Genomic DNA, 13,634 nt, shown 5'->3' with positions numbered 1-13,634 from the left:
CTAATTTTTCTCCAGAAAGAAATTACCATGAAATTACCTTCAAAGCCAGGCTGCAATTTGAAAACTGTGAATTAGAGCTGCATTTCTTCCTGTATTTTTCTGCAAAGGGTTGCAGCATGTCCACAAGTCACGAGAGGGGCTGTCAGCACTAACAAGTGAGTTTCACACTTCAGCCAGAGAGGTTCCAGAAAGCCTTGGAGCTCATCTCAAGAAAAGTGTGTTTGGCTCATGTGTGGCTCACATGTAAGGCACTCCTTTGCTGCTCCGTGCACCTCAGTCCTCTCACAGATAAACATTTGTTTGCCAGCCTGCAGTTATGAATCACACACCTGAACTGGCTAAAAGTGGCACGTAGCCCTCAAATAGTTTAACAGCTGCATGTGTGGAAGTAGCTGTACCTCTCAGAAGCCTCCGAGTGCTTCACTACTGATCTCCAGTATGCAAATGGAGCAGAAACTGGGGGAAGAAACCCTATTTTTATTACAACCTCTCCTACAACTTTCCACTTTCTAGCTCCTCCCCAGCTCAAGGAATAATTTAAATTTGGAGGTAGCCACCACAAGCTCACAAAGCTCCCATCTGTATCACACAAGGTAAAGGCCGGGCCAAACCCCCTGACTTAGAGAGGAATTGCTCCCCACCCTATTTTGACTGGAAACAGCTGAGGATTCAAATCTTTACACTTTTTCCACCTTCACTTGCTTATGTAAGTAGGCATAGAGCATATTTTGAGACGGGGAAAAAAAAAAAAAGAGAAGAAAAGAAGGATGTGGTTGGTTATGCCGCTTAGCAAACTGGTAAGGCACGGTCTGTAAGAAAACACTCCCGTGCTCTGTAGAGCAGCCTGGACTGAAGCAGTGCTGCTGATCTGCTTGCCAGGGCTCAGGTAAAGTAATTAGCTATTGACTTTAATTTTGTTTTAGTTATCGACTTTAATTTTTCTAACAATTTAGTGCAGCAGTGATTGTAGACACTGTTTTTAAGCTGGTTAGATGATTGGTACTTATAAAGTTTAAACAATAAGCTCAAACATAGTTTTGCTTAGCTTAGAGAAGAACAAGAGATTTCTGCTTTAGTGAGAAATATAAATCTATTCTGTTATAATCAAAATATTTAGAAAAAAATGGTAAGAAAATATCCAACTACAGATGAAGGAGTAGGACCTGCTGCTCTTTGCACTGAACCATCTTACTCTTCTCTAGTGCATCCACAAGAGAATAACTTATATTTAACATGAATAATGTTCTAGGAAATAGATATATACAAAGCATGTTTCTGTTAATGAAACTTTCATGGATAAGAACATCTTTAGTGTAACATCTCTAACCTGTGCTCTCATACAGATTTCTGTGAATACCAGCTAGAGCCAGATGAACTCGGGTGCAAGCTGCAAAGAGGAAACCATTCATGAATTCTGCTGTACTGCAAAAAAACCTAGTGGAGCTATTCCTGTAAAACCTTGCTGTTCATTTCCTAGGTCAGAACAGCTTTGCTGCTCACTAAACCAGAAGCTCCTGCTATGGCAAGACCCAGTTAATATTTAATGAGTTCAAAGGAAGTGGAAAATCCTCAGCAGGAGAAACTGAGGCCAAATGGAGCAGCGACACACAGAGGCTGGACCAGCTAAGGCACACTCTCCTCAGTACTGTTAATTACAGGTTCTTATATTATCTTTTGGTTTCTAGGAGTTATCTGAAACAATCCTAAAGCCACAGGAGATTCCTCCAAAAAATCTGTTGAAGACAGAAATTTTCCTCGGAAGACTGGGAAAGAGTAAACGTGGTACCTCTCTTAAGAAGGTGGAGAGGAAGGAACTGGAAAAACTAGATCTGTAATCCTGGCTTTAGTATTTGAAAAAAACATTGGAACCCATCAAAGAATCTGTTTGTAAGCATGCAGAACTCAAGTCAGTGGTAAGTAAAAATCTGCAGAGATTAATCTGAGAATGACTGAAATAGAAGTAATTTGACTTCCTCTGTGAACCCGTCAGCAAAGGGAGACAAGGCCGTAGGAGGGGGAAACAGGCTTCACACACTACCTCTAAAGAACTTCTCATAAGCAAAGGAAACATGAGCAGTATGAAACTTCTGTATGATTCGTGGTACCCACTGAGATTCTAATCAGTGTCTGCTCTGTAGGAAAGATGTCTCCAGTACAGTTCAGTATCTTTCAGGATGAGTATTAGCAGTACTTTTACTAATAATTTGGACAATGCAGTAAAGATGATGCTTATGAAATGACTGCAAGGTTATTTGTCAATGAAAATGATTCTTCAAGTGAACCCTAAGCAAACGTTACTTAGTCTGGAAGAGTTGCACAATTCCCACGGATTACTCAAGATGTGAATTTTTCAAGACATTAAATGATAAAAAACCACTGTGTTTTTGACAATTAGACAATTATCAATTTAAAGGCTCTTTTCTTGAAATGAATCATTGTCTGGAGTAATGCTACATATAATTCGGTACCAATGAATTCTACAGAAAAGGTATTTGGTGAGTTAGTGGTGCAATAAAAGTAGCACCAAACTGTTGCAGCAGACACTAGGGGTAGAAGTGAGCCAAGACACAGACTCTGATTCAATAACATGAAAAGGGTTCTGGTTTATTCTTTAGAGCTTAGCCATCCTGACTCTGACTACAGCACCCTTCTGCTGTTGGCTTCTCTGGCAGGCTCTGACTGCTGGCTATCCCTGCTGGAATATGACTGCAAGTCATTCCTAGCTCGAGTATGACTGCAGGCTCCAACTCTATCAGACCCAGACTGACCTCACAGCAGATCTTCTGCAGCAGCAACTCTCCTTCTTGTTTCGTTCTTCCTTGAGTCTCTCTGGATCATTCCTTCTTCCTCGGGCTCCTCTTCTTCCTCCAGGCTCTCCCTGGCTGTCCAACCCACACCTTTTGTCACACTTATCTTTATTAGTCACAGCTTCCAGGCATTGAGGGCAAGGCTCTTCTTTTATAATTAGTACAACTGTGATTTATCAGGGCTGAGGTCACTTGTAATCCCTTCTTCTACACCTCCACCAAACCTCATACTTTGAAGAGTCATCATGCACGGGTTTCTGATACATTTACAAAGGACACTAAGTGCTGGGTTGACAGGTGTTGTCATTACCCCAAAACGTTTCCTGTTGCCTGATGTTCTTCCCAGGTGGTGGGTGCCCTTGGCCACAGGACACCCATGCTCACACTAAAGCTTGTGTTCCCATGTCCCTTTCCCTGTCCTGCCCCTCGGTGACAGCAGCATCTCCCCAGAGTGAGCCCCTGCACACACTGCACCAACTCAGCTCCATGTTCTGTGTGATTTTCTCACTTCTCACACACCACAAACGTGATTTTCCAAGTAGCTGCCACATATTGCTGGCTCAAATGGGCTGATTTAACCTCACCTTGACAACCAAAGGAAGGTTTTCCCTTTTGCTCTCATTTCTGACAGAGAAATCCAGTGACAACATCCAGCTTTCCTTTTTCTGTTTCCCGAGTTGCAGCGCTGTGACGCCCAGCCCAGGGGCTCTGCCCAGCTCTCTGTGGGTGACAGTGGCACCCAGCCCCTCCCCAGAGGTGACCCTCACTCCTTCAGTGGGGTCACACAGCCAAGGACAGTCTCAGTGCTGTGCACCCCTTAACAACCCCATCCAGTGTGTTTGTAATCCTCAGCAGCCTCCAGACAACCATTTCCCATTTCCCTGCCTACTGAACAGCCCTTGCTCTAAACCCTGCTTTTTCTAGTGCTGGCCACTTGTTTCTAGTACACTTTGCTGAAATGCAAGTGCTTAAAATCCTCTGCCTTTCCCTTATATGAAAAAGCAGATACTTCATCAAAGATAAGGGTCTGGTAAGAGCTCTCAAAGACTTATTTAGCAATTTTCTTTATAAATCCATATGAAGCTTAGGCTCATCAGTTACAGAATTGCTTTAATCACATTTGACACTCTTTCCTACAACAGATAGATTAGACTGAACCTTTTCCAGCCACACTGATAACATCCATGTCTCATAACAACTACTGGGCTGGACCTTCAGCTTTATGTGCCTGTTCTTTCTGTAGTCTGAGCTAGAAATTAATGTTTCACTAATAGAAGCATGTTAAGCTCTGAGTGCATTCTGTGTTCAGATACAATTATTTCCATTATCACTCACTGATTCCCACAAGCCATCCCACATCTGACCTCCAGCACAATGTCAATGAATTCTTATGGAATTAGTGGTATAAGAGTTGGCAAAATGCAAGGCTGTCTCCTCAGCTGTTCTCTGTTTCTCTATTTTTTAAAAATATTTTATTTTAGCCACCAAAAAAAAAAAATCTTTCACTCTTTGGTTTTGGTTTCTTTAGCAAAGTTTAGCTTCATTTGGCAGTGCTTAGGAGCTGTCACTTGTCATCCTCCAAAGCAAAGATTCTCCTCTTAATCAAACTCTTCTTACAACACCTTCACTTACTCCTAAAATTTCTCTTGAGCTACTTGGTTGGCTGAACTGGACTGGGAACTTCAGTCACTAATTTCTTATGCTTTATTAGGGCTTTTTTTGGTTTTGATTAAAAGAGGTTATAAAAAGCACTTTTAAGGCATCATTTGTTAAAGCCTATGTATATTTTTAAAAATAGTGATAACATTCAAGATAAATCAATTTTTTAAAGAATTGCATTATGAAGATGTCATGGCTTCCACTTGCTAATCTGGATTGTCTAAGATAATCAGTTAAAATTTAAACTGCTAACCCCAGATTTAAACAATGCTGAAATTTAAGCACAAGTGAAAAAACATGCTTACTCATTTTGCACCTAGATAAAAGATCAGTATTCTTAACTGACCTTTTAAAATACTGCATTGGATATAAGCACTGTATGAAACTAAAACATCATATGAATATGGGTGCAGTAAAAGCACATCAGCAAAAGCTACTGATGCATGAGGATTTAGATAAAAGAGCTATCCCAGCTATCAGATCAACATAGCTTAATATGGAATAATAATTTCATTAATCTCTGCATAGCAGCAAAACTAAGCACATATGCTAGGGAAATTTCAACAGGTGTACAAATTATTAAAATTAGCCAGTAGTCTTTAGAGTTTTTGAAAATAAATGTTAGAAGGAGACAGTCCCTTCAATATCTAAATTGGATTCTCTTCCATGGGATGGTAATCAGTGGATGTTGACTACTTTCCCCTGAGAATCAGACTCTCTTGTGACATAACAAGCCAGTCAAATTGGAAATAGAAAGCTCTGTGCTTGACAGGTTTCACTTTCTGTAATAGACAAGGCTGACCAAGTGTCCAGCTCAAGACCAAAAAATTCTAGAACTGTGTTTGAAAGGATCTTGGTTTATGGTTATCATGGCATTAACTGTGAGTCTTACACATTTCCATCTTGCTTTCTTTGTCATTTCAGGGCAGAAACGACCAGCAGCAGTGAGAATTGCAGTTTTACAGCCATCAACAGCTTGGCATGGAGCCTGCAGCTGGGGCTCTCCATCCCCACCTTCATCCTCGGGCTGGTTCTCAACAGCCTGGCCCTGTTTGTGTTCTGCTGCTTTTGGAGAAAGCAGACCAAGACCTCGGTGTACATGATCAGCCTGGTGCTGGCAGACATCCTGCTGCTGCTCTCGCTGCCACCAAAGCTGTACTACTCTGTCACCAAGGTGCCTGGCCTGCTCTGCTCCCTCATACAGGCTCCTTACTTCGTCAACACCTACACCAGCATCTTCATCATTGTCTGCATCACCGTGGACAGGTACATCTGCATAAGGCACCCCTTTGAAGGTCGAGCTAACCAGTCCCCCAGGTGGGCCGTGGTGATTTGCTGCTTCATCTGGGCAGCAGCTTGGATCTGCAGCATCCCAATTTATGTGTTTCAGAAGAAGGAACCTATTAAATGCTTTCACAACATGTCAGACCAGACGTGGAGTGTGCCCTTCATTGTTTCTGTGGAAGTGTTTGGGTTTCTGATCCCCCTTGCAGTGATGGTTTTCTGCTCTGCCCAAACCATCTGGATTCTTCTGAATCACAAAACCCATGCCAAAAAGAGCATGGAAGAGAGCGGCTCGTTGCGAGTGATCGTCATCAACCTGGTGGTGTTCCTGGTGTGCTTCACCCCCGTCCACCTTGGCATCCTGCTGCAGTGCCTGGTGAGGCAGCACCTGATCGTCAGCTGCAGGCTGAGGCAGGCCATCAGCCTCTTCCTCCAGGTGTCCATGACATTTGCCAACCTGAACTGCTGCCTCGATGCCATCTTCTACTACTTTGCAGCAAAGGAGTTCTGTAAGAAAGCACACCTGAGGAGGGCCACTGAGCTGTGTCCTGTCCTTAACCCCTGTGCCGTGCGATGGCACTGCCAGCGCTGGGAGAACGCCCCGTGCCAGGACACTGACAGTGCTGTGCCTGACGTGGCAGGGCCCGTGCCGCAGGGAGAAGGACAATGATTTCCAGTGATTGCAAACCTGTTCCATGTTTTAATTCCCTTTAAAGATGAAGGAGAGAAAAGTTAGGTGAAGGAACCAGCATTAGCAAACTGACAGACTAACCCCAAAAGAAGCATTAGCCTCGAGAGTATCTACCAAATGTGAAAAGCTTGCCAGAGGAAAACTAAAACCAACCAGGTCATAGGAATGCCTTTTAACATCAGCTTTGGTCATAGCTGCACCCGTTTTCCCTTTACATTTGTGATCAGAAAGGTGTTGCTAAGAGCAAAACTAGAAATAACTATTCATAACCTTTCTAATTTAGACTGTATCTTGGCAGTTAAAAAGCAGCATGCAGCCAGAAGTCTGACTCTGCAGAAGATCACTGTTGGGGCTCCTCTGCTTTGGGCAGCCTGGGACAGCAGTGAATCCTCCCTCCTGGAAGCATCCTGGACTGCTCAGGGCTGCTAGGAGGGACAGCAGTTTTTGCTCTTTTCATGGAGGACTTGCTGCCCAAAATAGAAACTCGAGGGACTATCTCAGGTACCAACCATTCCTGAGCAACAAACTTTCCTGATTACCTGTGCTGAGGAATCACTGGTGCTTTCTTCTGCAATTTTAAATCAGGTTTTGTCCGTGTAAATCAAAACAACCCATTCAAATATGACATTTAAAGAACGACTGAATGAGTCGAACTGGGTTTCTACATCATACATTTCTATCAAAGATGTAATGTAGCATATGTATGAAATTCTTCTGCCTGTCTTCTCATTCTTTCTTGGAGCAGGGGAATGAAGGAAGCGAGGCCTGCATCACAGAAGATTAGGGAGTGGTTGATGATCTCCTCTCTCCCAGCCAGAAGGCTGGACCAGCTCTGTCCAGCTCATTCCTTAGGGAAGTCCTTCCAGCTTGTACTGTACACTTCTCCAAAGGTCTCTGGGCTTGCCTGAATTCTTCAGCTCAGCACTCTGGGCTGTCACCGCCCTAATGCCATTTGCAAGTTTGGCTCTGACTCTGATCTAAAGGTTTCTTTGTTGAAATTTAAGCCAAGAGTTTCTTGAACCCTTAGCTGGGCATGGTTGGTGCTCGTAGCCAGAAACACTTTCACAAAAAGGAATAATTTTCTTTACCTTTCTAGAACAGCTGTGAAAATAGTCTGAGACTGTTGGTAGTCAAGTTTCTGGGACAGGTATTAATTTATTCAAAATGTGAAAAGAAATTACCTTTTCTCTGTAGCAAATTAAAAAGAAAGGGGTCCAATTTTGAAAATACAATTTGCTGTCCATCAATTTCCATAGAAATGATTGACTGTGCAAGTGGGCAGCTGCACATATCTTATAGTGGGACTATGAATATTTTAAATCTTGTTAGTACTAAAACTATGGCCACAGCTGAGGCAAAAAAATATTTTTAGCATCATCTTCACTGCTTTCTGTAAAGGAGCAAGAGGAAGAGCTTTCCAAAAGAGTATATTTTCTAAACATTATTGAGTGCCTCCATCACTCAGAAACGTACAGATTTTCAATATGGGTTAACCTTTCTTCTTTGCACCTTTCACATTACTTTGCATATAAAATATGTCTGTGAGAAAGAAGTTTTACTAAATAAACTGTACATGTGAAGTGTATGATTTGAAAATACATTTTAATTTCCCAACTTGACAGCAGGATGTAATTCTCCTCTACCTGCACTAGCTGCCTAAAAAATTATCAGCAGCAGCAATTGTGACCAATCACGCAAGGCTGGGATTATTAAAGTCAGGGTAATTAAGCTGCAATAATGGGCAGTGGTGGGGAGACACTGTGAGCCACTGCTCTCAAGGCTCAGTGTGCTCCTGGCTGCAAAGCCAGACTGCAGAATCTGGAAATTAAACTGGACTGTTTTATTCCCATTTATTGCCACCAGTGCCTCTTCTTTGTTGGCCTAAAATGTTTTTATATATAATTTCATTGGTCTGAATTTTGCCTGTAGTATAAGTAAATGAGAGCAGCCTCGCTAGGTGTGCTTGAAATTTGAGAAATGAAGTGAAAATTAAATTAAGAGAAAGAAGGAAAAGAGCCTAGCTGTGTTAATTTTACAGGTTGTTACAGTAGTCCTAATTTTTAGTACAAAAAAGCACAGGTCTTTTGAGCAAGAAGGTGTCACTTTCAATTCACAGCTTTTCAAGATGAACTTACATTCAAATAATACACTTAAGTCCTGTCTTTGACCTGCAGCTAAGAATACATTTCTTTCTAAATCAGGATTTTACACACAGGCTCCTGTGGGAAATCCACTGTTAACTCTGGACCATCTCCAGTTGGTTTTATTTTTATACCAGGACAAAGCAATAAGAATCCTTCTACAGCTTGGGAAGATACAGAGCAATTTTGTTGGTGAATAAAACTGAAAAGCATTTGACACTTTAAAAACACAAATCTTCCAGAGCCGATACAAAGCTTCAGTGCAGCAGAAGTGGTTTCTTCTCTCTTGGTGTTATTTTTAATACACAGAAAAGTGATGGAAACCTGTATGTGAACCCCTCACATACTCAGGTCTCCTCCCAGTGCCTCAGCAGTATTACAAAGTCAAAGAAGCACTGTCTTAGTGGAAAAAAATAAAAATCAAGTGCTAACCAGAAGCACCAAAAACAATGCCTTTAAAAATTACATTTTCAGTTCCACTCTCTTCTGTGAATTGGACAAGACCACAATTGCACAATTAACCATGGACCTTACAGAGGAACTGTGTTTAACATTAATTTTTCTGGACACAGCCATTTCAGGCCACAGGTGAAAATATTCACAAAACAAATTTTTTTCTTTCATCCAATTAAACTTCTCCAACTGGGCCAAATCCCACAGGCCTCCATAACATAGAACAGAGCTGATTTTTCTTGAGGACATTTTTATCAATGGCTGATTACTCCAACATTCTCCAATTCACATTTGTTCAACCATCAGTGTGATTCTCCAAGCTGTATTTTACAGACTCACACAACTGAAAGACAGAAGAGCACAAAGTAGTTTGGACAAAAAACCCAACCCCCAACTTAAACACACAAACAAAATCTCCCAGCAGACAAAACCACACAGGATTTGTTCCCCAAATTCTTTTCCTGTCCCTTTGCCTGGTGGGTTTAATCATCTTCATTTCCCTGCTTGTGCACAGAACTGATTTCTAATGCTATAAAAGTGCATCAAAGCAATGCCAGACTTTTTGAAAAGTTCTATATCCTAAGAAGTCCCTTCTGAAAGATTTTCAACAACAGTGACATCAAAAAAAAAAAAAAAAAGGAAATTAAACTGGTTTAATAGCAAGTAGAGGATGTAATATATGAACTTTTTCCATACATGAACTTTACCTGTGCTTTTGTGATGTATGATTTATGAGCTCGAAGGCACCAAGGAAGGGTCCAAGCCTAGATCCAAGCTCTGTCAGTCTCCTGCCTTCTCACAAGGGGCCACAGTGAGCCCAGATGGGCCCTGGAGAGCCACTCCAACATCTTTTCCCTAGGATTAAATACATTACTTAAAAAAATAAACCAGTCAGTTTTCCATGCGAGGATGAACAACCACAAAGAAAGCCTAATAAATGTCACTCTAGTAGTTTGTCATATCAAGTAATTTCAAGTTTTCAGGAAACTTCAAAGTGAGAAGAGCAGCCCCTAGATCGTGACAAGGAGCTGAAATGGGCTTGAAGATTGAAACTGATCTTCAGAGAGACCCAAACCTGCCAGGGTATTTCACTCAGGGGTTATTCTGCAACACCACAACTCATGCAAACGAAAGACAAACCCAGGCTACTCAGAGGTACAGACTTCTGTCTCACCAAAGTGGTTTTGCTGAGGTTTTCCCCCTCACATTAATTTTCCACTTCAGACTAATTGCTTTCTCTGAGTCTTGGGCACGCTCTCCATCCTTCCACCCAAACACAAGGAGCAGAGCCCAGCAGAGGCAGCGTCCTCTGAGGGACTGGCAGGCCCAGCAGGAGACACCAGAGCCCCCAGCTCCTGAGGACACTGCCACCAGCCTGCAGGGACTGTCCAGCCCCACGGGAGACACCAGAGCCCTCAGCTCCTGAGGACACTGCCACCAGCCTGCAGGGACTGTCCAGCCCCACGGGAGACACCAGAGCCCCCAGCTCCTGAGGACACTGCCACCAGCCTGCAGGGACTGTCCAGCCCCACAGGAGACACCAGAGCCCCCAGCTCCTGAGGACACTGCCACCAGCCTGCAGGGACTGTCCAGCCCCACAGGAGACACCAGAGCCCCCAGCTCCTGAGGACACTGCCACCAGCCTGCAGGGACTGTCCAGCCCCACAGGAGACACCAGAGCCCCCAGCTCCTGAGGACACTGCCACCAGCCTGCAGGGACTGTCCAGCCCCACGGGGCAAATGACAGCAGCCTGAACATTCCCTTTATGGGGCAGGGGGACCCAGAGACCTTGGCTGCCACGCACCCAAAGGTTTCCCAAGGACTTCCCATGGGGGAAGAGGGGCAGAAATGTGCTGCCCTGAGCAAACTGAAAAGAAACCTGCCTGTCTGTCATTTACACAAGAGTACAAATGGGAAAGCTGCTTGGCTGGCTTTCAAATTAGTGTGCTTGTTAAACATGTGGAGAAGCACAAGCTCCACACACACTGCTCTGGCTGCTCTCCTGGCACTGCCAAAAACCAGAGCCTGGAGAGAACAGGCAAAGGCTCGGTGACCAAAAGGTGCAGCAACTTCTCCTGCTGCTCAGCTGCTGTGTGTGCAGGGGGAGGAAGGCAGAGGAAGAGGAGCAGAGACGCTGCAGCAGAGCACAGAGGCTGAGCTGAGCCTGCTGTCAGGGACAGCATCTGCCTGGGCAGCCCGAGGTGCTGCAGTCCAAAGACACAAACCAGCATAAGAATCACATGGGGCACATAAAGCCCCTCTTTGACCCCTGTTCTTGCTCAAGGCAAGATTTTGGGAATCTCCCCAGAGGTGTCCCCAGGCTGCTCTGTGGGTGTGCCTGCCCAGCACTATTAAAAGTTGTGCCCTCTGCCACTGCTTCTCACATTGTGGCTTTCTTCAGCTGCTTTTGTAAACTCTTTTTGTAAGCAGCTAAAACTATATCTCCTGTAAAGGTGTGTGGGAAACAGAAGAAACCAAAACCAAAACCCACCTATTTTTTTTAAGTTATATAACACTGGACTATGAAGAGCATTAAGTGAAGGCTCCCGTACTGCTTCTGAGCACATAATTAAATGCTTTTCTGTCTGCAAGAAAGCTTTTTGCATTGGAAAATCACTCCTAGGAACTGATTGCCACAAACATTATGCAATGAGCTTTCACAGCTCCGTAACCTCAGTGTTAGCTGGAAAACTCCAGAGAAATCAAGCTCACCCCTAAGGCATGGATACATCAGGTTCACGCAAGCAATTTATCTTTTGAACATCAGGCCAGCACAGAGACTAAAGAGTGTTAGCACCGAGGCACACCTGAAAAGACTAAGAATAGTGGCATTTCTCGAGTGCCTTTCATGTGAGGAAGTCAGAATGTGAAAGCGAGACCCGGTCCCACTGCACAGGCGCTCTCAGCTGCAGGAAGCAAAAAGGTGAACCAGGTGGGCAGCAGCTGCTGTCCTTCAGGCCCTGCCAGCTGATCCTCTGCTCCTGCAGTGGCACAGTTTATTGCCTTTGGCCCCTTTGGTAAAAGGTTTTGCTTTCATTTATTTCATTTTTAAATATATATATTAAAAATAATTTAAAAAAAAGAAACTCTGGCAGTACTCACTGCAGCATATGGCATGACAGAGGGATCACCAGAGCCAAATTCATGCTGGACCTGTAGGTTTTTAATTCATTCTTTTTTTAATCACTGTCATTTCTGCCTCGCCAAGAGGTCCTAGGAATGGCACTGCTTTCTCCAGCACCCATTGCTCCGAGGTGAGGCCCCATCCTGCCAAGAATGAGCTCAGTAACTGAGTCAGACCTGCTCTACGTCCGTAAAGGGCTGCCAGGGTGACACCCACATTGTTCATTTGCACCCCCTGACACCCTTCACTGCAAAACCCCTCACCCAGCACCTGCCAGCCTTGCACAGCATGCCCACTGTCCTGGGAGCTCTGCCTGCACTGGAGGGCACCGTGCTCACTCATGTAAAGCAGGAAAGGCAGAGCTGTGGGGAGGCAGGGCACGCTTGCAGACCTCATGGCAAGTCTCAGAGCTTGCCCGTGATGCAGGTGTTTTGAAACAAGCACATCCTGCTATTTAGCTTCTCCTCACCCCAACTTGGTGCTTCTGTGAGGTTTTCAAGCCCCATTTCTGGAGATACATGCAATGGCCGGCTTCCTATGGGGCAAAGAACGTCCCAGAGGCACAAGAAATGGGATTTCCCTTGAGAATTCCCACCCATGCAGCCACCCTGCAGTCTGCCCCGTGGCACCCAGCTCGTGCCCAGAGGTGCTGCCCAGGGCAGGCAGCTGCAGGTGAGCCATTACCTCTGTGGCAGATATGAAAAAGCAGCTGGTTTTCCCCCACAGCTGTTGAAGCACAGCAGCTTCAAGGACAGCTGCATTTCCATGTTAAAAAAAAAAAAAAAATAGGAGAAAATGCCTTTTTTTGTTCACATTCAGGCTGCAGTCCACTCATTCCATTTTCATATTACTGACACCTGGAAAATCACATTAGTGAGTGAGAGACATTGTTCCACGGTTAATCTTCATTTCAACCAAGATGGAATTTACCCAGTTCAGCACATGGGTGAAGTCCAGTTCTAGTTCTGGGAACTGCAAACACCACAGATGCCCACGATCACCACATCAAGATCACAACCCAAACCCACTGTTCTCCCTTTTTAAAAATGTGACTTCAAGTAAACCCATGAAACATTCCTATGAAAGCAAACAGAGAGAACAAAGAAACGCTGCAGGTTGCCTGGTCCTATGAGCTATATATTAAAAATGCATATATTTTATCTTTTGTGCAATGTGCTGAAATGAAACTCAAGTTTCATTTTGGCGCAGCAGTGCCAGTGCTCAGTGCCCCTCTCCAGTTTCCCAGGGGTGCTCTCAGCAGCTCTATTTCAGAGCTGCATTTTGCCACTCTGAAGAGGGAAGCAGCTGCTCCCACCTCAAGCAATGCCCCATCCTGCAGTGTCAAATCCAGAAGCAAGTGAGGGTCCCTCAGCAGCCCCTGAAGAGCTGCTGGCATCTCTAGGTAGAAACTCAGTATTTTGACTTCTAGCTTGCCCTTAGTAAGAAGCAGCCTGCCCTCCCCAAGGACAGCAGG

General features: G+C 44.2%; 1 protein-coding gene across 1 annotated transcript; it reads left to right on the top strand.

Moving 5' to 3' along the window:
* The first annotated feature begins 1,893 nt into the window (after window positions 1–1,893).
* Window positions 1,894–6,420, top strand: LOC110484858 (G-protein coupled receptor 55-like). Its single transcript, XM_021555813.2, has 2 exons — window positions 1,894–1,913; window positions 5,391–6,420. The coding sequence occupies exons 1-2, from the start codon at window positions 1,894–1,896 to the stop codon at window positions 6,418–6,420; spliced, it is 1,050 nt and encodes a 349-aa protein (XP_021411488.2).
* The last annotated feature ends 7,214 nt before the right edge of the window (window positions 6,421–13,634 follow it).

Source organism: Lonchura striata, chromosome 10, assembly GCF_046129695.1.
Source record: "Lonchura striata isolate bLonStr1 chromosome 10, bLonStr1.mat, whole genome shotgun sequence".
Classification (NCBI taxonomy): domain Eukaryota; kingdom Metazoa; phylum Chordata; class Aves; order Passeriformes; family Estrildidae; genus Lonchura; species Lonchura striata.
Note: the sequence above shows the minus strand (reverse complement) of the source record. Positions and strands in the feature narration are given on the sequence as shown.

Bases quoted from the DNA above. Each gene is read 5' to 3' on its own strand.
- LOC110484858 (XM_021555813.2), top strand. From the start codon at position 1,894: ATGCAGAACTCAAGTCAGTG. The intron at 1,914-5,390 runs GTAAGTAAAAAT...TTGTCATTTCAG, and splicing joins ATGCAGAACTCAAGTCAGTG to GGCAGAAACGACCAGCAGCA.